The sequence below is a fragment of the Neovison vison genome, chromosome 13, assembly GCF_020171115.1.
Source record: "Neovison vison isolate M4711 chromosome 13, ASM_NN_V1, whole genome shotgun sequence".
Classification (NCBI taxonomy): domain Eukaryota; kingdom Metazoa; phylum Chordata; class Mammalia; order Carnivora; family Mustelidae; genus Neogale; species Neogale vison.
In genome coordinates this window covers 128,410,380-128,435,735 of record NC_058103.1, presented here as the reverse complement: position 1 = coordinate 128,435,735, position 25,356 = coordinate 128,410,380, and the positions used below count along the sequence as shown (strand labels likewise).

General features: G+C 41.3%; 1 protein-coding gene across 1 annotated transcript in view; it reads left to right on the top strand.

Moving 5' to 3' along the window:
• Positions 1–25,356, top strand: part of OCA2 (OCA2 melanosomal transmembrane protein) — a 442,782-nt gene that overhangs the window by 272,874 nt on the left and 144,552 nt on the right. The window contains exons 22-23 of the mRNA XM_044230697.1: positions 15,450–15,543; positions 23,349–23,442. Of these exons, the coding sequence (XP_044086632.1) occupies positions 15,450–15,543; positions 23,349–23,442 (188 nt within the window). The remainder of the gene's footprint in view (positions 1–15,449; positions 15,544–23,348; positions 23,443–25,356) is intronic.

The window sequence follows — 25,356 nt, the reverse complement described above, 5'->3', positions numbered from 1 at the left end:
ACACCATCTCTTCTTTTTTTAAATTTTTGTTTTTATAAATTTCTTTTCAGTATTCCAGAATAAATTGTTTATGCACCACACACAGTGCTCCATGCAATACATGCCCTCCTTAACACCCACCACCACGCTCATCCATCCCCCCTCTCCCCTCTCCTCCAAAACCTTCAGTTTGTTTCTCAGAGTCCACAGTCTTTCATGGTTTGTCTCCCCCTCCAATTTCCCCCAACTCACTTCTCTCCATCTCCCCATGTCCTCTGTGTTATTCCTTATGCTCCACAAAATAAGAAAAAACATATGACAATTGACTCTCTCTGTTTGACTTATTTCACTCAGCATAATCTCTTCCAGTCCCATCCATGTGGATACAAAAGCTGGGTATTCATCTTTTCTGATGGAAGCATAATACTCAATTGTTTATATGAGCCATATCTTCTTTATCCATTCATCTGTTGAAGGGCATCTTGGTTCTTTTTTGGTGACCGTGGCCATTGCTGCTATGAACATTGGGGTACAGATGGCCCTTCTTTTCACTACATCTGTATCTTTGGGGTAAATAACCAGTAGTGCAATTGCAGGATCATAGGGAAGCTCTATTTTTAATTTCTTGAGGACTCTCCACACTGTTTTCCAAAGTGGCTGCCCCAACTTACATTCCCACCAACAGTGTAAAAGGGTTCCCCTTAAACTTTCATTTCAGGAAAAAAAAAAAAAAGAGTTCCCCTTTCTCCACATTCTCTGCAACACTTGTTTACTGTCTTGTTAAGTTTGGCCATTCTAACTGGTGTAAGCTGATATCTCAATGTAGTTTTGATTTTAATCTCCCTGATGACTAGTGATGATGAACATTTTTTTCATCATAGCCATTTGTATGTCTTCATTGGAGAAGTGTCTGTTCATGTCTTCTGCCCATTTTTTTTTGATGTGATTATCTGTTTTTGTGTGTGTTGAATTTGAGGAGTTCTTTCTAGATATTGGATATCAGCCCTTTGTCTGTAGTGTCATTTGTGAATATCTTCTCCCATTCCATGGGTTGCCTCTTTTTTTTGTTGACTGTTTTCTTTGTTGTGCAGAAGCTTTTGATCTTGGTGAACTCCCAAAAGTTCATTTTCATTTTTGTTTCCTTTGCCTTTGGAGACATATCTTGAAAGAACTTGCTATGGCCAATGTTAAAGAGGTTACTGCCTATATTCTCCTCTAGGATTCTGATGGATTCCTACCTCACATTGAGGTCTTTTATCCAATTTGAGTTTATGTTTATGTATGATATAAGAGAATGCTTGAGTTTCATTCTTCTACATATAACTGTCCAATTTTGTCAGCACCATTTATTGAAGAGACTGACTTTTTTTCCACTGTATATTTTTTCCTTTTTTCGAAGATTATTTGATGATAGAGGTGAGGGTCCATATCTGGGCTCTTTACTCTTTTCCACTGGACTATGTGTTTGTGTTTATGCCAGTACCACACTGTGTTGGTGATCACAGCTTTGTAGTAAAGCTTGAAATCAGGCAACGTGATGCTGCCAGTTTTTTTTTTTTCAACATTCCCTTAGCAATTTGTGGTCTCTCCTGATTCCATGTAAATTTTAGGATTGTTTGCTCCAGCTCTTTGAAAAATACTGGTGGAGTTTTGATCAGAATGACATTACAAGTATAGATTGCTCTAGGCAGTAGAGATATTTTAACAATGTTTATTCTTCCAATCCATGAGCATGGAATGGTCTTCCATCATTTTGTGCCTTCAATTTCTTTTATGAGTGTTCTGTAGTTCTTCAAGTACAGAAACTTTGGTTAGGTTTATTCCCAGGTATCTTAAGGTTCTTGGTAAATGGAATCGATTCTCTAATTTCCCTTTCTGTGTTTTCATTGTTAGTGTATAAGAAAGCCACTGATTTCTGTACATTGAATTTGTATTCTGCCACATTACTGAATTGCTGTATGAGTTCTATTTAGTTTGGGGGTGGAGTCTTTTGGGTTTTCCATATAAAGTATCATGCCATCTGTGAAGAGAGAGAGTTTGACTTCTTTTTTTTTTTTTTTAAGATTTTATTTTATTTATTTGAGAGAGAGAGACAGTGAGAGAGAGCATGAGCGAGGAGAAGGTCAGAGGGAGAAGCAGACTCCCCATGGAGCTGGGAGCCTGATGTGGGACTCGATCCCGGGACTCTAGGATCACGCCCTGAGCCGGAGGCAGTCGTTTAACCAACTGCGCCACCCAGGCGTCCCGAGTTTGACTTCTTCATTGCCAATTTGGATACCTTTTATTTCTCTTTGTTGTCTGATTGCTGTTGCTAGGACATCTAATACTATGTTGAACAAGATTGGTGAGAGTGGGCATCCTTGTCATGTTCTGATCTCAACGGGAAGGCTGCGAGCTTTTTCCCATTGAGAAAGATATTCTCTGTGGGTTTTTCATAGATAGATTTTATCAAGTTCAGGAATGTTCCCTCTATCCCTATACTTTGAAGCATTTTAATCAGGAACAGATGCTAGATTTTGTCAAATGCTTTTTCTGCATCAATTGAGAGCACCATGTGGTTCTTATCTCTTCTCTTACTGATTTTTTTCTATCACATTGATTGATTTATGAATATTGAAACATCCTTGAAGCCCAAGGATGAATCCCACCTGGTCATGGTGGATAATCTTTTTAATGTACTGTTGGATAGTATAACTAGGACCTTGTTGAGAATCTTAGCATCCGTATTCATCAGGGATATTGTTCTGAAATTCTCCTTTTTGCTGGAGTCTTTGCCTGGTTTGAGTATTAGAGTAATGCTGGCTTCATAAAGAGAGTCTGGAAGTTTTCTTTCTGCTTCAATTTTTTGAACGAGCTTCAGGAGAACAGGTGTTATTTCTTCTTTGAAAGTTTGGTTGAATTCCCCAGGGAATCCATCAGGTCCTGGGCTCTTTTTTGGGGGGAGGTTTTTGATCGCTGCTTTAATCTCATTACTAGGTATTGGTCTATTCAGGTTGTCAATTTATTTCTGGTTCAATTTTGGAAGTTTATAGTTTTCCAGGAATGCATCCATTTCTTCTATGTTGCTTAACTTATTGGCATATAACTGTTGATAATTTCTGATGATTGTTTCTACCTTGTTGTTAGTTGTGATCTCTCCCTTTTCATTCATAATTTTTTTATCTGATAATGAATTTGTGATTTTTTTTGAAAATTTTTTCCAATTTATTTATTTTCAGAAAAACAGTATTCATTATTTTTCACCACACCCAGTGCTCCATGCAAGCCGTGCCCTCTATAATACCCACCACCTGGTACCCCAACCTCCCACCCCCCCACCACTTCAAACCTCTCAGATTGTTTTTCAGAGTCCATAGTCTCTCATGGGGGGGGTAGGGTTATGGACATTGGGGAGGGTATGTGCTTTTGGGTAAATTGGAAGGGGAGGTGAACCATGAGATTCATTCATAATTTTATTAATCTGGGCCTTCTCTCTTTCCTTTTGGATAAGTTTGACCAATTGTTTTTTGATCTTATTGATTTATTTCAAAAACCAGTTTCATTGATGCATTCTACTGTATCTTTAGTTTCTATCTCATTGATCTCTTCTCTAATCTTGATTGTTTCCTTCTTATGTGTGGAGTTGGCTTAATTTGTTGTTGATTCTCCAGTTCTTTAAGGTGTAGAGACAGCTGGTGTATTCTGGATTTTTCCATTTTTTGAGGGAGGTTTGGATGGCTATGTATTTCCCCCTTAGGACCGACTTTGCTGTATCCCATAAGTTTTGGACAAAAGCATCTTCATTCTCATTGCTTTCCATGAATTGTTGATGTTCTTCTTTGATTTCCTGGTTGATCCAAGCATTTTTAAGCTTCCAGGTGTTTGAATTCCTTCCAAACTTTTCCTTGTGATTGAGCTCCAGTTTCAATGCATTGCGATCTGAGAATATGCAGGGAATAATCTCAATCTTTTTGTATCTGTTGAACCCTGATTTGTGACCCAGTATGTGGTCTGCTCTGGAGTAGGTTCCATGTGCACTCAAGAAGAATGAATATTCTGTTCTTTTAGGGTGAAATGTTCTGTATATATCTATGAGGTCTATCTGGTCCAATGTGTCATTCAATGCCCCTGTTTCTTTATGATTTTCTGCTTGAATGATCTATTACTGAGAGAGTTGGGTTAAGATCTCCTAGTATTAATGTATTCATATCAATATGACTCTTTATCTTAACTAACAGTTTTCTTAGTAGTTGGCTGCTCCCATATTGGGGTCATAATATTTGCATATGTTAGATATTCTTGGTGGATAGGCCCTTTAAGAATGATGTAGTGGATCCTTCTGTATCTCTGACTACAGTCTTTAGTTTAAAATCTAATTTATTTGATATGAGAATCACTATCCCAGCCTTCTTTTGAGACCCATTGGCATGAAAGATGCTTCTCCATCCTTTACTTTCAGTCTGGATGTATCCTTAGGTTCAAAATGGGTCTGTTGTAGACAACATATGGATGGGTTCTGTCATTTTACTCAGTCTGCAGCCCTGTGCCATTTTATGGTAGTGTTTAGGCCATTCACATTGAGAGTGATTATTGAGAGACTTTTTTTTTTAATTGACATAGTGTTAGCTGTGAAGTTCTTGTTTGTATAGATTGGCTCCATAAATTTCTGTTCTGGGACACTCTTGGGTTTTTTCCTTATTTATAAAACCCCCCCTTAATATTTCTTATAGTGCTGGGTTGGTGGTCACATATTCTTTTATACCTTGCTGGTCTTGGAAGCTCTAAATCTCTACATCCATTTTGAATGTTAGTCTTGCTGGATAAAGTATTCTTGGCCAAATTATCCATTCATCTGTTGATATACAGCTAGATTCTTTCTATAGTTTGGCTATTGTGGACATTGCTGCTATAAACATTTGGGTGCATGTGCCGCTTTGGATCACTACATTTGTATCTTTAGGGTAAATACCCAGTAGTGCTATTGCTGGGTCATAGGGTAGATCTATTTTCAACTTTCTGAGGAACCTCCATACTGTTTTCCAGAGTGGCTGCACCAGCATGTATGCCTAGCTGGCTCAGTATGGAGCTACGAGACTTTACCTCTTTTTTATGTTTTTAAATTTGTTGTTCTTCTTTTTCTTTTGTTGAGAACTGGGCATTTTGGGTGTTATTTCAATGTTGTTGTGTCTTAAAGAATAGGGAGGCCTGAGGAGAGGGAGAGAGTTGGGGGATAGCTGATCAGTGGAGCTGTCAGAACACTCATAACATATATGAATTAATTGTGCCATTTTATTTGAGTGAAGTTCATGGTGCTCCATAGCATTTAATAGTAACATCAAAGATCATTGATCACAGATCACCATAACAAAAATAACAATAACAAGGGATGCCTGGGTGGCTCAATCATTACGTGTCTGCTCTTGGCTCAGATCATGATCCCATGGTCCTGGGATTGAGCCCCACATCTGGTTCGTTGCTCAGTGGGAAGCCTGCTTTTCCCTCTCCCACTCCCCCTGCTTGTGTTCTATCTCTTGTTATCTCTCTCTCCATCAAATAAAAAATAAATTAACAATAATGAAAAATTTGAAATATTGTGAAAACTACCAAACTGTGACACAGAGACCCAAAGTGAGCAAATGTTGTTGGAGAAATGGCTTGCCAATTGGCTTGCTCCATGCAAGGTTTCCACAGACCTTCAATTTATAAAAAATGCAGTTATCTGTGAGGCACCATAAAAAAAAAAGTGTGATAAAGAAGGTATGCTTGTATTGTTTTGAGTTGAATTGCATCTTCCCAAAAGATAGGTTAAAGTCCTAATCCCAGGTTCCTGAGACTGTGACATTATTTGGAAAAATGGTCTTTATAGAGATCATGAAATTAAAATTAGTTCATTAGGATAGGCCCTAATCTTATATGACTCGTATCCTTATAAAAAGGGGGAGTTTGGATGCAAAAGCAGGCATGCAAAGAAGGAAGAACATATGAAGACACATAAGGTGAAGTTAACCATGTTACTGGATAAGCAAGGATTGGTGGCAACCATCAGAAGTTAGGAGAGGCAGCAAGAATCTTCCCCTAGAGTTTGGGGAAAGCATGGCTCTACTAACAGGATTTCAGACTTCTAGTGTTTATAACTGCAAGGTAGTGTATTACTCTTGTTTCAAGCTACTTTGTTTTGGCAGCCCTAGGAAATTTACACTGTTACTTTACAGTTGTTCTCTTCAATAATTGTTTGGGTAGAGAGGTGGATTTCTGAAGACTCCTACTCTGTCATCTTCTATGACATCCTTATTTATTATTTAATTTTTTTCTCTCTCTCTGCTTACTCTAATGTAAGCTCTATGAGGGCAGGGAATTTTGTCTTTCATAAGAGCTGCTATGTGGACATAACAATAACAGACAAATTGGTCATTTATGAATAATTATTGAGTGCTTTAAGACAAAGAAACATGGACAAAGTAATATGGTCCCACCCTGGTGAAGTGAGGTGTGTGTTAAATGTGACTATGGAAGTACATTCTGGGCATGTGATATAAAACCTCAGCCACTTTGGGAAAGTCACGGAAGGTTCCAGAGGACAGATGTCCAATAATGTGAAATTGTACTTTGTTTGCTCCTCCAGAGAGTCAAAACTTCAAGTTTGAAACTGCCTCTGTGACAGCATTTGGGTTCATTATGAGAAAACAGAAGCTAAGATTGGAACCTGCCATGGGAACTGCTCAGGGGTTCTTGGGCAAGGGGTTTCTATTTCTGTATCAGATAGATTTCCTAGGATGTTTTCTTTTCCATTTCAGTTTTGGGGCTACCAAAAATGAAAAAGGAGCATTCTGAAATGCTCCTTATGACCCAACAAATAGTAAGAGCTCATTCTTAGACCTTACAAGGCCACCCTGGATAACTGTATGCAGGGCTGGCAGAACAACCTATGCAGTAGGAGTGTGTGCAGTAGGTACATAGGACTGCTGGTTGGCTGCAGCCTACTGGTCAGTCTCTTCTGGGGCTGTTGGGGCCCCCTCAACACATCCTTCCTCTGGGTACCCCATAAGGTAGCAGTATTTCCTAGGGCATACTCTTATCGTGACTTAACCTGAAGCTCCAGGGAGGCTTACAGTAACAGGGGTGCTTCTTTCTAGCCCACCTACCTTTCATTGGTTCAAGCAGGTCACTGGCCAAGTCCATTGTCAGTGGGATGGAGGAGTGGATATTTTTGCCCCACTGGGAACTATTGCAGAGGCATTCATGTGAAGTCCTATTGTAGGGATAAAGAACTAGGGAGTGAAAATGACCTGCTCTCCAGAAAAGCATGGTTCTGCTGCCCCCTGATTTTCTACAGCAAATGAAATCCCATGTCCCATATCTTCACATTGATTTCAGCTTTCTGCTTGTGACTTTGGGAAATCCTTTCTGAACAAGTTACCATTGGAGCTTCCCTCATCCTGTTCTTTAGAGATGTTCACACAAGGAAAGTTCCATGAGGCAGCAGATTCAAGGGTCCCTCCTTAGCATCTTGTGGACTGAGGTACCTAGCAGTGACAATATAGACCAACATTCCCCCCAAGCCAGCTGAAAGTAGGCCTCATAGCTACAACCTCCCTCTGGCTACATTCTTTACATCAGCAGCATGAATCACAAGGGGACATGCTTTTGGAACACAAATTTGTTATAGAAACGTTGCAACTGCTACATGTTTTTTTGATAACAATAATGTAAAATTCATCTCTGTCAAAAAGGTACACTGGATGCTGGCATGACTTACTAGAAAATACTACATTCCAATTACTGAATTGATGTCTGTTATTATATAAACATCAATAGGGTGAGGAAGACTTCACAGAGGGCCGTCGTGAGAAGTGGTTTAGCACAGGTTCACCATTCTGCACTTTGAAATCAGAGGACTGTGTTCAGGTTCCAGTTTGGTCACTTATAAGATATGTGTCTTTCTATGCCTTGATTTCCTCATATATTGTTTGAAGGAATAAGAAATACACCTGAGGGATGTCTGAGGATTAAATAAAATGATAAATGCATAGAGTTAGTATAGGACTTAGTCCACTACAGGGCTAAGAAATGCTAGTTAGGGGATGCCTAGGTGATTCAGTCAGTTAAGCAGCTGCCTTCAACTCAGGTCATGATCTCAGTGTGCTGGGATCGAGTCCCACATCAGGCTCCTTGCTCGGCAGGGAGCCTGCTTCTCCCTCTGCCTCTGCCTGCCAGTCGTCTGCCTGTGCTCTCTCTCTCTCTCTCTCTGACAAATAAATAAATAAAATCTTTAGCAACACAAAACAAACAAAAAAATCTTCAAAAAAAAAAAAAAAGAAAGAAACACTAGTTAGATGGTTATGGTTATGGTCTTAGCCACTGTAAGATATCCTACAGGACTTTACCCCACCTAAGATGCAAAACAATAGTCAGGGCAGTTGAGCCAAAAAAAGACCATTTAGTTGGTCATGTGGCTGGAAACAAAAACATACCAGTGTGCTCAAACTCTAGGTTTTGTGGATTCTGAAGTTTACTTTGGTTTCCTATTGAACATCCTATGCTTCTTTTTTTTTTAATTTTTTATTTCTTTTCAGCGTAACAGCATTCATTGTTTTTGCACCACACCCAGTATCTGTGCCCTCTCTAATACCCACCACCTGGTTCCCCCAACCTCCCACCTCCTGCCCCTTCAAAACCCTTGGATTGTTTTTCAGATTCCATAGTCTTCATGGTTCACCTCCCCTTCCAATTTCCCTCAACTCCCTTCTCCTCTCCATCTCCCCTTGTCCTCCATGTTATTTGTTATGCTCCACAAATAAGTGAAACCATATGATAATTGACTCTCTCTGCTTGACTTATTTCACTCAGCATAATCACGTGTTCAACATAGTATTAGAAGTCCTAACAACAGGGGGGGACAAGATGGCGGGGTACTAGGAAGAGGCGTCTTTTCAGCTGGTACCCCAAAGTGAGCTGATTACCTACCAAAGAACTCTGATCACCCATGAAATCAGCCTGAGATCAGAATTATACACGTCTGGATCTCTACAGGGGCAGAAGACGCCAGTGAGCAGGTAAAGCGGAATGGGAACAGCGGACTGATATCGGAAGATAAACAAAAGGGGGAGGGAGCCACCAGAGGCGACCGGTGCAAAAGTAATACCCCGATACGAGCGAGAGTGCCCTGCGTCTGGGGACCAGCATTAACTCGGAGACTGGTTGAAAGCACTCCAAAAGAGCAAAGGATCGCGGGGGCAAATTGTGGGAATCGGGGCGGCTAGGGATAGGGGCTTGAGTCCCCGGTCCCAGACGGCCTCCCCGGCGCGGAGGCAGAGAGAGTGCGGCGGAGAAACCGGCTCCTGGTCCCTAAGCCGCCAGCGTGCCCCAGAGCGCGGGGTTCCGGCTCCTGTGAGGGGATGGGAGCCGGTCTGCAGAACGCGCGCTAGCCCTACCACAAAGCTTGAGATGCGCGTGCACGTCGCTCCAGCTCTCCTGGGTTTCTAAGGCCCTGGGGCGCTTCTTGACCCGGGCCATTGTTTCAAAGTCTAAGCCGCGCGCCCGCGAAACTCTTCCCCGGACAGAGGCGCGCAAAAGCCCAGCCTGCGGCTTACAGACCAGCGCCCCGTTCTCAGTGCCCCAGACGCGCGCCCGACCCACAGCCGCCTCTGAAAAGAGGTGCGCGCAAGCCGGGCACTCCCAGCCCCGGCCGGCGGCAAAATCTCAGTGTGCGATCGCTGCTTGGAACCTCTCTGGCGGTCAGGAGCTCCCAGACAGCTGCCACTGCCTTGGCTTTGGGGACGAGCAAAAGATCCTGCGCCCCCAGGGTCTTTAACTTGGAACCTGCACTGCCAGCGTCCAAGGGGGAATTTATTCAGCTTCTGCACCCAGACTGAGGCTTCTGAGACGGAGATCAGGAAGTGTTCCAGGGTGCACCTTGACTGCACCAGAGTTGATACATCCAGCTACATCTGTTCAGTCTTCTCCCACCAAAATGACTAGGAGGAGGAATGCCCAACAGAAGAAAAATACAGAGGATGGACCTTCCGCAACAGAGCTAACGGCTATCAACATAGACAATATGTCGGAAAGAGAATTCAGGCTAACAATTATCCAGGCAATAGCTAGGTTGGAGAAAGCCATGGATGACCAAACAGAATTGATTAGAGCCGAACTGAAAGCGACCAGACAGGATGTTCACAATGTTAGGGCGGAGCTTAAAGCTACCAGGAAGGAGGTCCACAATGCTCTCAATGAGTTCCAATCCAATCTAAACTCTCTCAAAGCTAGGGTAACTGAGACAGAAGATAGAATTAGTGATCTGGAAGACAAACAGATAGAGAGAAAGGATCAGGAGGAAGCCTGGAACAAACAGCTTAGATCCCACGAAAGCAGAATTAGGGAAATAAGTGATGCCATGAAGCGTTCCAACGTCAGAATTATTGGAATTCCTGAAGGGGAGGAGAAAGAAAGAAGTCTAGAAGATGTCGTGGAACAAGTCCTTCATGAAAACTTTCCGAATCTCGCGAATGAAACCAGCGTTCATGTACTAGAGGCTGAACGGTCTCCACCCAAGATTATACACTCCAAAAAAACATCACGACACCTGATAGTCAAATTGAGAAATTATAATTGTAGGTATAATCTCTTGAAAGCTGCCAGGGCAAAGAGGCTCCTTACTTACAGAGGGAAGCCCATCAGAATAACGTCAGACCTGTCCACAGAGACCTGGCAAGCCAGAAGAGGCTGGCAAGATATATTCAGGGCACTAAATGAGAAGAACATGCAGCCAAGAATACTTTATCCAGCAAGACTGACATTCAAAATGGATGGAGAGATAAAGAGTTTCCAAGACCGGCAAGACTTAAAAGACTATGCAACCACCAAGCCGATACTGCAGGAAATATTAAGGGGGGTTCTATAAAAGAGGAAAAATCCCAAGAATAGCATTGAACAGAAATATAGAGACATTCTACAGAAAGAAAGACTTCAAAGGTAACTCGATGTCAATAAAAACGTATCTATCAATAATCACTCTCAATGTGAATGGCCTAAATGCACCCATAAAACGGCACAGGGTTGCAGATTGGATAAAACGACAGGACCCATCCATATGCTGTCTACAAGAGACCCATTTTGAACCTAAAGATACACGCAGACTGAAAGTGAAGGGGTGGAGAAGCATCTTTCATGCCAATGGGACTCAAAAGAAGGCTGGGGTAGCGATTCTCATATCAGATAAATTAGACTTCAAACTAAAGACTGTAGTCAGAGATACAGAAGGACACTACATAATCCTTAAAGGGACTATCCACCAAGATGATCTAACAATTGTAAATATCTATGCTCCCAATATGGGAGCAGCCAATTACTTAAGAAAACTGTTAATCAAGATAAAGAGTCATATTGATATGAATACACTAATCGTAGGTGATCTTAACACGCCTCTTTCAGAATTAGACAGATCATCGAAGCAGAAAATCAATAAAGAAACAAGAGCGTTGAACGACACATTGGACCAGATGGACCTCATAGATATATACAGAACATTCCACCCTAAAACAGCAGAATACTCATTCTTCTCAAGTGCACACGGAACCTTCTCCAGAATAGACCACATACTGGGTCACAAATCAGGACTCAGCCGATACCAAAAGACTGAGATTATTCCCTGCATATTCTCAGATCACAATGCTTTGAAACTGGAGCTCAATCACAAGGAAAAGTTCCGAAGGAACTCAAACACCTGGAAGCTAAAGACCACCTTGCTTAAGAATGCTTGGATCAACCAGGAGATCAAAGAAGAACTGAAACAATTCATGGAAACCAATGAGAATGAAGACACTTCGGTCCAAAACCTATGGGATACAGCAAAGGCGGTCCTAAGGGGAAAATATATAGCCATCCAAGCCTTGCTCAAAAAAATTGAAAAATCCAGAACACACCAGCTGTCTCTACACCTTAAAGAACTGGAGGATCAACAACAAATCAAACCAACTCCACACATAAGAAGGGAAATCATCAAGATTAGAGCTGAGATCAATGAGGGAGAAACCAGAGATACAGTAGAACGTATCAATGAAACTAGAAGCTGGTTTTTTGAAAGAATCAATAAGATCGATAAGCCACTGGCTACACTAATCCAAAAGAAAAGAGAGAAATCCCAAATTCATAAAATTATGAATGAAAGGGGAGAGATCACAACTAACACCAAGGAAGTAGAAACAATCATCAGAAGTTACTACGAACAGTTATATGCCAATAAGCTTAGCAACCTAGATGAAATGGATGCATTCCTGGAAAAATATAAACTACCAAAATTGAACCAGGAAGAAATCGACAACCTGAATAGACCGATATCTAATAACGAGATTGAAGCAGTGATCAAAAATCTCCCAAAAAACAAGAGCCCAGGACCTGACGGATTCCCTGGGGAATTCTACCAAACCTTCCAAGAAGAAATAACACCTATTCTCCTGAAGCTGTTTCAAAAAATTGAAGCAGAAGGAAAACTTCCAGACTCTTTCTATGAAGCCAGCATTACCCTGATCCCCAAACCAGGCAAGGACCATACGAAAAAGGAGAATTTCAGACCAATATCACTGATGAATATGGATGCTAAGATTCTCAACAAGATCCTAGCCAACAGGATCCAACAACACATTAAAAAGATTATCCACCATGATCAGGTGGGATTCATCCCTGGGCTACAAGGATGGTTCAACATTCGTAAATCAATCAATGTGATACAACAAATTAATATGAGAAGAGAGAAGAACCACATGGTCCTCTCAATTGATGCAGAAAAAGCATTTGACAAAATCCAACATCCGTTCCTGATTAAAACGCTTCAAAGTATAGGGATAGAGGGAACATTCCTGAACCTCATCAAATCTATCTATGAAAGACCCACAGCAAATATCATCCTCAATGGGAAAAAGCTTGCAGCCTTCCCGTTGAGATCAGGAACAAGACAAGGATGCCCACTTTCACCACTCTTGTTCAACATAGTATTAGAAGTCCTAGCAACAGCAATCAGACAACAGAGAGAAATAAAAGGTATCCAAATTGGTAATGAAGAAGTCAAACTCTCTCTCTTCGCAGATGACATGATTCTTTATATGGAAAACCCAAAAGACTCCACCCCCAAACTACTAGAACTCATACAGCAATTCAGCAGCGTGGCAGGATACAAAGTCAATGTGCAGAAATCAGTGGCTTTCTTATACACTAACAAGGAAAATACAGAAAGGGAAATGAGAGAATCGATTCCATTTACTATAGCACCAAGAACCATAAGATACCTGGGAATAAACCTAACTAAAGAGGTAAAGGATCTATACTTGAGGAACTATAGAACACTCATGAAAGAAATTGAAGAAGACACAAAAAGATGGAAGACCATTCCATGCTCTTGGATCGGAAGAATAAACATCGTTAAAATGTCTATACTGCCTAGAGCAATCTATACTTTTAATGCCATTCCGATCAAAATTCCACCGGCATTCTTCAAAGAGCTGGAGCAAATAATCCAAAAATTTGTATGGAATCAGAAGAGACCCCGAATCGCTAAGGAAACGTTGAAAAACAAAAATAAAGCTGGCGGCATCACCTTACCTGATTTCAAGCTTTATTACAAAGCTGTGATCACCAAGACAGCATGGTACTGGCATAAAAACAGACACATAGACCAGTGGAACAGAGTAGAGAGTCCTGATATGGACCCTCAACTCTATGGTCAATTAATCTTCGACAAAACAGGAAAAAATATACAGTGGAAAAAAGACAGTCTCTTCAATAAATGGTGCTGGGAAAGCTGGACAGCTATATGTAGAAGAATGAAACTCGACCATTCTCTTACACCGTACACAAAGATCAACTCAAAATGGATAAAAGACCTCAACGTGAGACTGGAATCTATCAGAATCTTAGAGGAGAACATAGGCAGTAATCTCTTCGATATCAGCCACAGCAACTTCTTTCAAGATACGTCTCCAAAGGCAAAGGAAACAAAAGCGAAAATAGACTTCTGGGACTTCATCAAAATCAAAAGCTTCTGCACAGCAAAGGAAACAGTCAAAAAAACAAAGAGGCAACCCACGGAATGGGAGAAGATATTTGCAAATGACAGTACAGACAAAAGGTTGATATCCAGGATCTATAATGAACTCCTCAAACTCAACCCACACGAAACAGACAAACACATCAAAAAATGGGCAGAAGATATGAACAGACACTTCTCCAATCAAGAAATACAAATGGCTATCAGACACATGAAAAAATGCTCATCATCATTAGCCCTCAGGGAGATTCAAATTAAAACCACATTGAGATATCACCTTACACCAGTTAGAATGGCCAAAATTAACAAAACAGGAAACAACATGTGTTGGAGAGGATGTGGAGAAAGGGGAACCCTCTTCCACTGTTGGTGGGAATGCAAGTTGGTGCAGCCTCTTTGGAGAACAGTGTGGAGATTCCTCAAGAAATTAAAAATAGAGCTTCCCTACGACCCTGCAATTGCACTCCTGGGTATTTACCCCAAAGATACAGATGTCGTGAAAAGAAGGGCCATCTGTACCCCAATGTTTATAGCAGCAATGGCCACAGTCGCCAAACTATGGAAAGAACCAAGATGCCCTTCAACGGATGAATGGATAAGGAAGATGTGGTCCATATACACTATGGAGTATTATGCCTCCATCAGAAAGGACGAATATCCAACTTTTGTAGCAACATGGACGGGACTGGAAGAGATTATGCTGAGTGAAATCAGTCAAGCAGAGAGAGTCAATTATCATATGGTTTCACTCATTTGTGGAGCATAACCAATAGCATGGAGGACAAGGGGCGTTAGAGAGTAGTAGGGAATTTGGGTAAATTGGAAGGGGAGGTGAACCATGAGAGACTATGGACTCTGAAAAACAGTCTGAGGGGTCTGAAGTGGCGGGGGGGTGGGAGGTTGGGGTACCAGGTGGTGGGTATTATAGAGGGCACAGCTTGCATGGAGCACTGGGTGTGGTGAAAAAATAATGAATACTGTTTTTCTGAAAATAAATAAATTGGGAAAAAAAAATTATGCTGAGTTTAAAAAGGCAATTTAAAAAAAAAAAAAAAAAAAAAAAAAAAAAAAAAGAAGTCCTAACAACAGCAATCAGACAACAAAGAGAAATAAAAGGTATCCGAATTGGCAATGAAGAAGTCAAACTCTATTTCTTCACAGATGATATGATTCTTTATATGGAAAACCCAAAAGTCTCCACTCTCGAACTACTGGAACTCATAAAACAATTCAGCAACGTGGCAGGATACAAAGTCAATGTACAGAAATCAGTGACTTTCTTATACACCAACAATGAAAATACAGAAAGGGAAATTAGAGAATAGATTCCGTTTATGTCCTATGCTTCTTATGGTTTACTGAAGGAGTGCTTTGGATCTTGCAAATCAGTCAGAGTACAGGAAGCTCCTCTGGGTTTCCATGGATGTGATTTTAGTGTTTTTTTCCATTACAGATTCCTGTGCTCCTGAACCTTAGCCAAGACCCCGAGGTCAGCCTGCCTGCACCACCACTCATGTATGCCTTGGCCCTTGGTGCCTGCTTAGGAGGTAAGGGGGTGCTGATGTATGCAGGAAAGGGGCCACTTATACTGTAGTGACCCCAAGTGATGGTTTATATATGCCTAATTGAAAATTAAGGAGAGTTTGGATGATTTCCCGAGTAGAAACTCACCTTCAGCTTTGACTAAAGCAGATCTAGTGAAGTGAAGCCTGTGACTTTACACCCTCTGCAGAATTTCCCCAGAAATTCCAAACTGCAACCTGAGGATGATCATTACTGACATCTCAAAGTGAATATGCTCCCACACCGTGCCCACACAGATGTGGCTTATGTTTAGAAACAGATTTTGAATCAGAAGACATCCTCAGTTGCAGTTTCTTATTCCCTCCATAAGGGGTTGGAAGTGCTGAACTAGAGACTCTAACTTAAGAGTAAGAAGAAAGATTTAAGATAAAAGGTTTTTCTTTTTTGGAGAGGCATATTGTCCTTTAGAGAATTTGAGAAGTGAATTAGAGAAAGTGTCAGGAGAGACTAACCTCTGGTGAGCAAACAGAAGGGTTTTGATAATCTTGAGGGAGCCGTGTTAGAGTTAGAGTCCTTCTCATATTTAGGAGGCCTAATCACCTTTGGGAACACAAGAGGATTTTGGAGAATCTTAGATAAACATACTAGATACATTTTAAGTTGTTATTCTTAAATCTAGACATATTTAGATAATCCAGCTTGCTTTGTTATTTGATCCCTATAAATCAATAACTTTCTGTTTAGTTTATCTCTTTGTTTATAAAGGGGGATTACTGTTATTCAGTGAAGTTGCTATGATTTCTGGAGGCAGCTAATTCACCTCATTCAGCATTTGAGACCTCAAGTTCTTCTGAGACTATAGACCTGTTAAAATAGCCCCCATTTATGCATTAGCCCCCTGGAAAAGTGTTCATAGCTACATTTAACACCATTGATAGAATCCAGGGGCACCTGAAATGTGTTCTCTGTGTGTGGAATTTTGTTCATTAAACCTCACTGAGCATCTGCTATAACTTGACATTGTTCTTTTGAGAAGGAAGACAATCACCTAAGCTAAGGTTACACCTTAAACAAATATGTCCTCTCAAGATGGAATGCAGAGAGTGCTTAGGGAGCACCAGAGACAGACTCTAGTCTAGTCTAATTCCCTCTAGGGAAAGTCTGAGAAGGTCCTCCAGAGAGGAAACTTTTGAGCTTGGTCTCAAGGGGTGAGAAGCCTCTTTGGCTAGTGCTGATTCCCCAGGTTACAGACTGTATGATTCTATATATATGATATTCTTGAAGTGATACAGTTGTAGAAATGTAGACTAGATTAGTGGTTAGTGGAGGTTAAGTACAGGACAAGGTGGAAGGAAGATTGTCTTGCTATAAAAGGACAATAGGAGGGATCATTTTGGTGATGAAAATGTTGTTTATTTATCAAAGTCAGTATTCCAACTGTGATGTAGTTGTATAGTCTTGAATTATATTATCTTTGAGGGAAACTGGTAAATGGTACATGAGATATCCTCATATTATTCCTTACAGCTTCATGTGAATGTATAGTTTCTGCACAATAAAACTTCAGTTACAATAATAGAAAAAGAAAAAGCCAGAGGGAAGAATTTTCTTGTTGATTAGATCCACAATTACTAAATAATTATTGAACTAAAGTAAATATAGATAGAGGGGCTCAATGAAAAATAAAGTCAAGGAAATATTCCAGAATCTAAAGGCAAAAGTCAAAGAATAAATTATAGAAGAAAAATAATAAACACAAAAGTTCAATATGGGAAATCCAACATTGGACTCCAAGAAAAAAAATCTCAGGAAGCACAGAACAAAATGAAGGAAGGAATTTATCAAAAAAAAAAAATAGGAGTGGATATTCCAGAACAAAAGCAGCACACGAGTGGATATATACCTAATGCCATCTTTCTGAAATTTTAGAACTCTATAGAGGCTTAGAAATTTGCCCAATTGTCATACAATAGTAAATCTCAAAACTGAGCATCTAGCAGTTAAGCTCCAAAGTTTGTTTTCCTAAGCTCTCTTTGTATTGAAAACAGGTAATTAGAAATACCAGGTTCAGGAAAAAAATGGTACAAAAATATTAGTGTTCAAATTTGAAGCAAGTTAAAATGAGACATGATCTTAAGCAAATGATAGAACATAAGAAATGAGACTTGATTGGGCCTTGGTCCTGGTTGATGTCTTGGCCCTACAGGGGTGGCATTTACATAGTCTTGGATGATGTGAATATTACTGACTGTTTTTCTCAGTTGGAAGAAACCTATTTCCAACCCAGCTACTTGTAAAACATATTACGGTTGTTAATTTCCTTGACAATCAAGCTTTTAAAATTTTATTTGGAGGTCTTTAGAACTCAAATTTAGCATTCCTTCCACTATATCTGCTGATATACTCTATTTCCAATGTGTGCATTGGACCTGCTCTCTGGCTAACCCAACACCGCTCCCAATCTCTTCTCTTTTGTGTCCTTCTACTATAATAGTTGTTCTGGTAATTGTTCTATACAGTTGCATTTTGCTGACCAATAAGACATGAGGGAAACCTGTTTGGGAGTCTCCTCACATGGATTTTGGCCTTCTGACAGAAATGTATTGGTACCAGTTCTTTTCCATGCTTCTTACCTTAGATGTGACCATGAAACCATCTGTGATGGGAGAGAAAGGACAAGAGAATTGTGAAGATCTGCCTCTGAAATTACTTATAAGACAATGACCTGATGCTTGGCAGCCTTCTGCCTCCAGGCTTCCTGTTACATGGGAGGAGATTTATTTTCCTTTGTGTGTGAAGCACTGTTATCCAGGTTTTCTATTACCTATAGCTGAAAACATTCTCAAAAGAATCAGCCATCCAAAAGAATGAAATCTTGCCATTTGCAACTATGTGGATGGAACTAGAGGGTATTATACTAAGCTAAATCAGTCAGTCAGAGAAAGACAAATACCACATGATTTCACTCATATGTGGAGTTTAAGAAACAAAGTAAAAGAACATAGGGAAAAAGAAAAAATAAAATAAGATGAAAACAGAGAGGAAGGCAAAACACTAGAGATGTTGAACTCTAGGAAACAAACTGACAGTTGCTGGAGCAGAGGTGAGTAGGGAAATGGGGTAATTGGATGATGGGCATCAAGGAGGGCATTTGATGTAATGACCACTGGGTTTTAATATGCAACTGATGAATCACTAAATTCTATCCCCAAAACTAATAATATACTATATGTTACCTAAATTGAATTTAATTTTTTAATTTAATTTTATTTTTTCAGTGTTCCAAGATTCATTGTTTATGCACCACACCCAGTGCTCCATGCAATAGGTGCCCTCCCTACTACCCACCACCAGGCTCAACCATCCCCCCCACCCTCCTTCCCTCCAAAACCCTCAGTTTGTTTCTCAGAGTCCACAGTCTCTCATGGTTCATCTCCCCCTCTGCTTTCCCCCAATTCACTTTTCCTTTCCTTCTTATAATGTCCTCTGTGTTATTCCTTATGCTCCACAAGTAAATGAAACCATATGATAATTGACTTTCTCTGCTTGACTTATTTCAGTCAGCATAGTTGAATATAAATAAGGAATTAAAAAAAAAAAGAAACTGGTCAGTGAAACTTAATAAGTTAATGTAACACATCCCAGGTTATGAGGCATTTAGGAGGTCAAATGACTTCATGCAAAGAGGTGACTGAAAGGCAAGTCTAGAGAAGGAGGTCAGGCTGTGAGGACATATCCCGGGGTAGAAAAAGCTTTTGAGGAATAGCGATTGTGCCATCTGTGAAAAGATGGCTAGGAGCCTGATGTACAAAAACTGAACTACTGCCTTACATGGGAGCAGTTAGCACAGCCCTTGCTCATTTCTCTGCCACATCTTCTCTCTAAGGAAAGAGTTTTAATCATGTGGCTCTTCCCTTTACCCCTTTCTCTCCACCCAGCCGCCCTCATAAAGCCCATGTTGTCATGCAGCCAGAGGACCAAGCTGCTACACCTTCCCTTGGATCCTTGAAAATCTCTCCATTCCATTCCCTGAATCTAGAAGTACTCTGGAACAAATTTACCTACCAAGCCAGTGCACTCTGGCAACATGAGGTGGGAAATGGAAAGGACCTTCCATTTTCTGGCAAGTGGTCTATTAAGGAATTCATACCAACTGTACTATGACAAGATACTATTGATCCAGACAATGCCATTTTAACTGGAAAGAAGGGGTTGTTTTTTTCAATCATTAATCCCTAACAGGAGAGAATAAAATGTTGCTTTTTAGTTTAGGGCTCACACAAGTTGCTGAATGTGGCCCTGGGCCACCTGTTAAGCTCCATGTTGTCCAGAAGCAGAGCTCTCCATGTCAAGTCATGGAGTAGCATTGTTTGGGGGTGGCAGGGCAGACACCACCCAGACACTGAGGGCCATGGTCTGCAAAGGAGGCTGGTGGGGCAGGATTATCTGAGTATCATGGGCTTTGGCAGACTTTGGGAAATAATTGTAGGGCCTGATGGCTTACCAGGGTATGGAACTTCATTGACAGATTTTCTCACCCAGAGCAGGAGCCAACTGGTTGGCAGGGTCAAGGGGTAGGTATGTTGGTATAACAGCACCAAGAGAAGACTGTCTGGAGTCATCATTGTTGTGGAATTTGTACATCACCACCTGTTCGAGAACTTCAGATGCTCTGCATGACTGACAACAGAAGAGCCTTAGGCCTTTATCATGCAGATTGAATCTTGCTTTCTCTGATCCTCTTCTGGAATCAAAACAGTTGGTTCTAGTCCTGGACTGATCCCTTCCTAGCCCTGATATTTCAGCATGTTCCCTTTCTGTGCCTTAGTTTCTTCTTGGAGACACTGGGGACCTCAGGAGTCATGGTGAAGATGAGATGCCAAGTCTTTAGAGTGCTTCTCACACTGAAGAGAAACTGAGCAGAAATCTGGTTTTGTCCTCCTCAAATCCTTCAGCAGAACTCATCCCACACTCAGACCTATATATGCTCCTATGTCTTGTTGAACCTGTTGTTTCTTCTCATTTTCTTGGTGCCTCCTAAATATCTTCCTCCTTGGGGAAGCCCTACTACCTGGCCATGGCCTGGTGACCCCAGCCCTCTGAACATTTCTCTTGGCCTCTCTGACCTCATGCCTGCTATGCATCTCCTGTCTCTCTAGGAATAGATTCCCCATGAGCCCCCAGAAGGTATGAGCTGATCTGTCCACAGAGGACAGCCTGCTGGGTGGAAAGGAGAGCTGCCTAAGGCTAGGAAGTTAGAAGAAGCTAATGTAAATCAGGGAGGTAGGTAGAGACAGATGTCAGCGTTGAGATGAAAATATAGACTCAGTTCTAGTGGGTGTCTGAGACAAGAGGTCTCAGAGTGGTCCTGGAATCCTGGAATCACCTACATGAGCTTTCTATCACTAACATAACACATAGACAAACTTTATCTATTATCTCAGCTATGCCTCTACTTAGAGTCTCATGAGGCCAAGATCAAGATGTCCCCAGGCTGTGCTCCTTTCTGGTAGCTCTGGGATGGATCTGCTTCTGAGCTTACTCAGATTATTGCTAGAATCCAGGTGTCTGAAGTTCTAAGATTGGGTCCCCATCCTTTGTTGGCTGTCAGAAGGGCTACCTTTAGCTCCTAAAGGCCTCTCTTATTCTGACACTTGGACCTAAATCTCAGAGTTAGCAACACTGTGGAATTCTGCTCATGGTGGGAATACCTCCACTCCCCTCTGGGTTCTCTCCTAGGATCCCTCTGACCCTCTGGGATCTCTCTGACTTTCCCCACTCCATTTCCTCTACCACCCCCACTGGGTTCTCTCTGACCCTCCTGGGATCTGTCTGACTCTCTCTTTGAGGCTTCTCTTCTGTTTCTAGCTGGGGAAAGTTTTCTGCTTTTAAGGGCTCATGTGATTCAATGGGTCCACCCAGATAATCCAGTGTAATCCCTCTCTCTCAGGGTCCATAACCTGAATTACTTCTGCAAAGTCCCATTTGCCATACAGGGTAACATGATGACATAAGCACAGCTTCTAAGGATTAAGGTGTGGACTTCTTGGTCGTGGCTATTGGGAACATTGATCTGCCTCCCACATCATCTGGAGCAAGCTGGTATCACTTATAGCCTGTGTGTCTCCTGATCAGCTTCCTCTATGACCACCCTAAAGTCTGTCCTTCACACAGTAGCCTGTCATGTCAGCCTGTCATGACCTACTTTCTCCTTGGTCATGGGCAAATCCTCCACTGCCCTTCCTGATTCTCTGGGTAGGGCCATATACTCTGAAGTGCACTGAGAAATAGTGGGACTGTCACAAAAATGGGACATCAGGAACACAGTGGCCACAAACAGAGTGGATCAACCTCAGGGAGGCATTATCATCACAAGGTTTGGGATTAGTGGCTGCAGGGTGCTGGGGAGACTCTGGAAGATTTTACCGAGTTCTTAAGATCCAAAATCTCATAATTTTGATTCCTCAACTATATTTCACCCTTTAAACAAGCATATAAATGGATGCAGCATGCCATTTCAAAGGTTTTCACTGAAAAACCCAGTCTAAGTCTTCTATGGATGAAAAGCAGAGAGAATAAGATGAAGCTTGAGCTTGCTTTCATGAGCCTTTGCACAAGCAGTCCAGGCTGCATGCCTGACAGGAGGTTGTGTTGCCTGCCATGTGTTTCAAGGAGAAGGTAAGGACCATGAAGAAGGAGGGGAGCAGAAGCATGTGTTCAGCGGAGTGTCATCTGCACTGATATCTTCTCTGCAAGGAGATCTCCTAGAAAATAGGCTGAGGCTGTATGCCTCCTCTAGTAGAGAACTTCAGAAGTCCACATTGCTCTGTACTTCTCTCCATGCTCAGTGCCCCCAGAAGACCCAGAGATAATATGATGCTGGGTGCTCAGAAAAGATAGCACACAAGGGCTCAGCTAATGCAGCCAGGACTTCACCCTATGTCCTCCTCCTCCTGCTCTGTTATTTATGTTGTCTGATTTCAGAGAATCTTCTCCCTTGTGCCAACATGCAATAAGAAGCTCCATATTTGTGTCTCACAGTTCCCCATTCTTTAGGAAACAGAGAGTCTTTTCCTTAGTGGTTTATGCACACATGTCAGAACTGAGTAAAACTGGCTGAGCCTGGGTCATATGCCTATTCCTGAACCCTGACATTTGTGGTTGTGAGTTAGAAAATGCTGATCGGTTTCATCAAGCAAATTCATCCTTCCCTGAATTAGTCAACATGTTGGGGGCTGGCATTGGGCCATATCCCTTACCACAAGCTCTCACTAATATTTAAGCATGTACAGGTTATGATTCCCCACAGACCATGTACACTGTTAAAAAGGCTTTCACAGAATGGTATTTTATTATCGTCTTTGTTTGCATCCATCTTTCTATCCACAGTGTTTTCTGGTGAGTGTCCAGGCCTGAAGTCCTAAGAAAGTTGGTTCTTATCTGAGATCCTAATTCTGTTGCTCTGAAAATACCTGTTCTCTCCTATGGTGGTTGGTCTGGCTTGCATTTCCCTCTAAAAGATAGATGTCACCATGTGCCACAGTGATTTGCCAATTCTACTTAACATTTCTTCTTTTCTATTACATAGAGAAGTCATAGTCTTTTCTGTAAATGAATTACAGAATTTACAAGCAGCAAACTTATTTTCTGGTTATCAGTTTTTTGTTTTCTGCAGATATTTGCAAAGCAATCACTTTGATAATACCTATAAAGTAATCATCAAATCAAAAGCCTGTGAGATGATTGCATATTACAGAACAAAAGAGAACAGAAGCCTACCACCGAGACAAACTGAGATTTTATTTTACTTTTAAAATTTTGATTCCAGGTAATGGGACACTGATTGGAGCATCAGCAAATGTTGTTTGTGCAGGAATTGCAGAGCAGCATGGGTATGGATTCTCTTTCATGGAATTTTTCAGGTACTTTAAAACTCATTTTAAATTTGTCTGCTTAATCCCTAAACTCACTTAATTAGAAAAAAATAGCAGAGCAAACTGTTAAGCAGTAGGAAAAGCATGATTTTAGCAATTAGACATTAGTGTAGGTGAGTTTAGCTAAATAAATTAAAAATTTATTACTGGGATTAGCTTCATAACACAGAGCATGATTCAGATATTCTGAATAATTCAGATTGAGTCTAGGGGTCAAGAAATAGTTTTAGGCTTGCTGGGTGTTTTATGTTGTTCTCTTGAAAATTCTAACAGTGATTTGTGACTTGACTATATATGACTGGGATGCTTAATGAGAGTCTGAAGACCTCCTACCAGACTGACCAATGAAAAAGCCTGCACTTGAAAGGACATGAGTGGGCACCTATCAGGAGGGCAGTACAGAGATGGGGTCCAGCATGGGGAAGAGTGGACAGTGCTTGATCCTGCAAAGGAGAAGCTGCTCCAAAGGAATAGGGCCCTTGTTGGGGTCCTGGCTCCCAGCATGCCTGTTTTCATGTGGCCCCATGGAGGCAGATGAATGCGCAGAATGAACATTGAGGGCCCCCATAAAACAGTGCTGCTAAACTAAACTAATATTCATTTGGTGTTGAACAAGATTTTCATTAAAGTTCTTGGACTGTAAACTCACAGCTCATGTATGCACAGCAATGATTCTCAGAACCAGTCCTGCTTAAGATTGGAACAGCAGCTCTGCCTAAGAGGCAGAGTGACCTGCAGCCTGTGGAGGCTGTGACCTTGGGCTTTGGTAGGGCACTACTTGGCTGGGCTGAACTTGGTAGAAAACCCCAACTGTCATACCCAGGTAAGAATCAACATCAGCCTCTACATATAACACTGAATTTTGGAAGACTTATTATACTGACCATTTGTGTTGTTCATGAGTGGCTAATAATTCTTGACAATTTTTTAAAAAGATTATTTATTTATTTATTTGACAGAGATCACAAGCAGGGCAGAGAGAGAGGGAAGCAGGCTCCCTGCTGAGCAGAGAACCCGAAGCGGGGCTCGATCCCAGGAGCCTGGGATCATGACCTGAGCCAAAGGCAGAGGCTTTAACCCACTGAGCCACCCAGGTTCCCCAATTCTTGACAATTTTGACAATTTTGGTGGGACACTAACATTGATTAATCAACACTCCTGGAAGACTTGGGCATGGGATGGAGGGACAAGACTGGGCAGGGAGCCGAGTGGACACTTGAACATACGTCTCTCAGCAGAACTCTGACAAATTGCTTCCCCCACAGCTAAGAGACAAAATCTGAAACTTAGCAATTGACCACTTCTTCCTGTTTAGATGTCATCAGTCTCTGCCAAGCATAAAAGGCATAATCCTATCAGTTCAACAAGAGTTTTCTTAATGAAAACAACTTTTACTATAGCAAATACATCAGTGGTCTTAGCAGTGTAACTCACCTCATCATCTTATTTTTGCTGTAATCAGTGATGCTTCATCACTGGAGCACAGCAAAAAAAAAACCAAAACAACAATAACAACAGCTTTCAGAGACAAGTGCCCTTAAAGGGGCAGCAATGGGAGATATAGACTTGCACCCCCAAATTCCAGGGCTTTTTCATTTGGACTGGATTCCCAATTTCTGTAGACCTGGAAGGCTGTCATTCACATGCCCTGGTCTTATTTTCTTTGGTCAGCCAAGCATATGATACACTAGCCTTCTACCTGCTGACAGCCCTACGTGGACTCAACCATAGGGATTCTCATGGCCATTTAAAAATACTGGTTGGTCTCACAAGTAGGCTTCAGAGGACTGATAGTAATTTCATAAAAGATTAGAAGGTTTTTAGGGCAACAGTATGTGCTAGTCTGATATTTTCTCCAGTGTAACTTTGACATAATAATCAGGAATATGGAAAAAGCCTGGA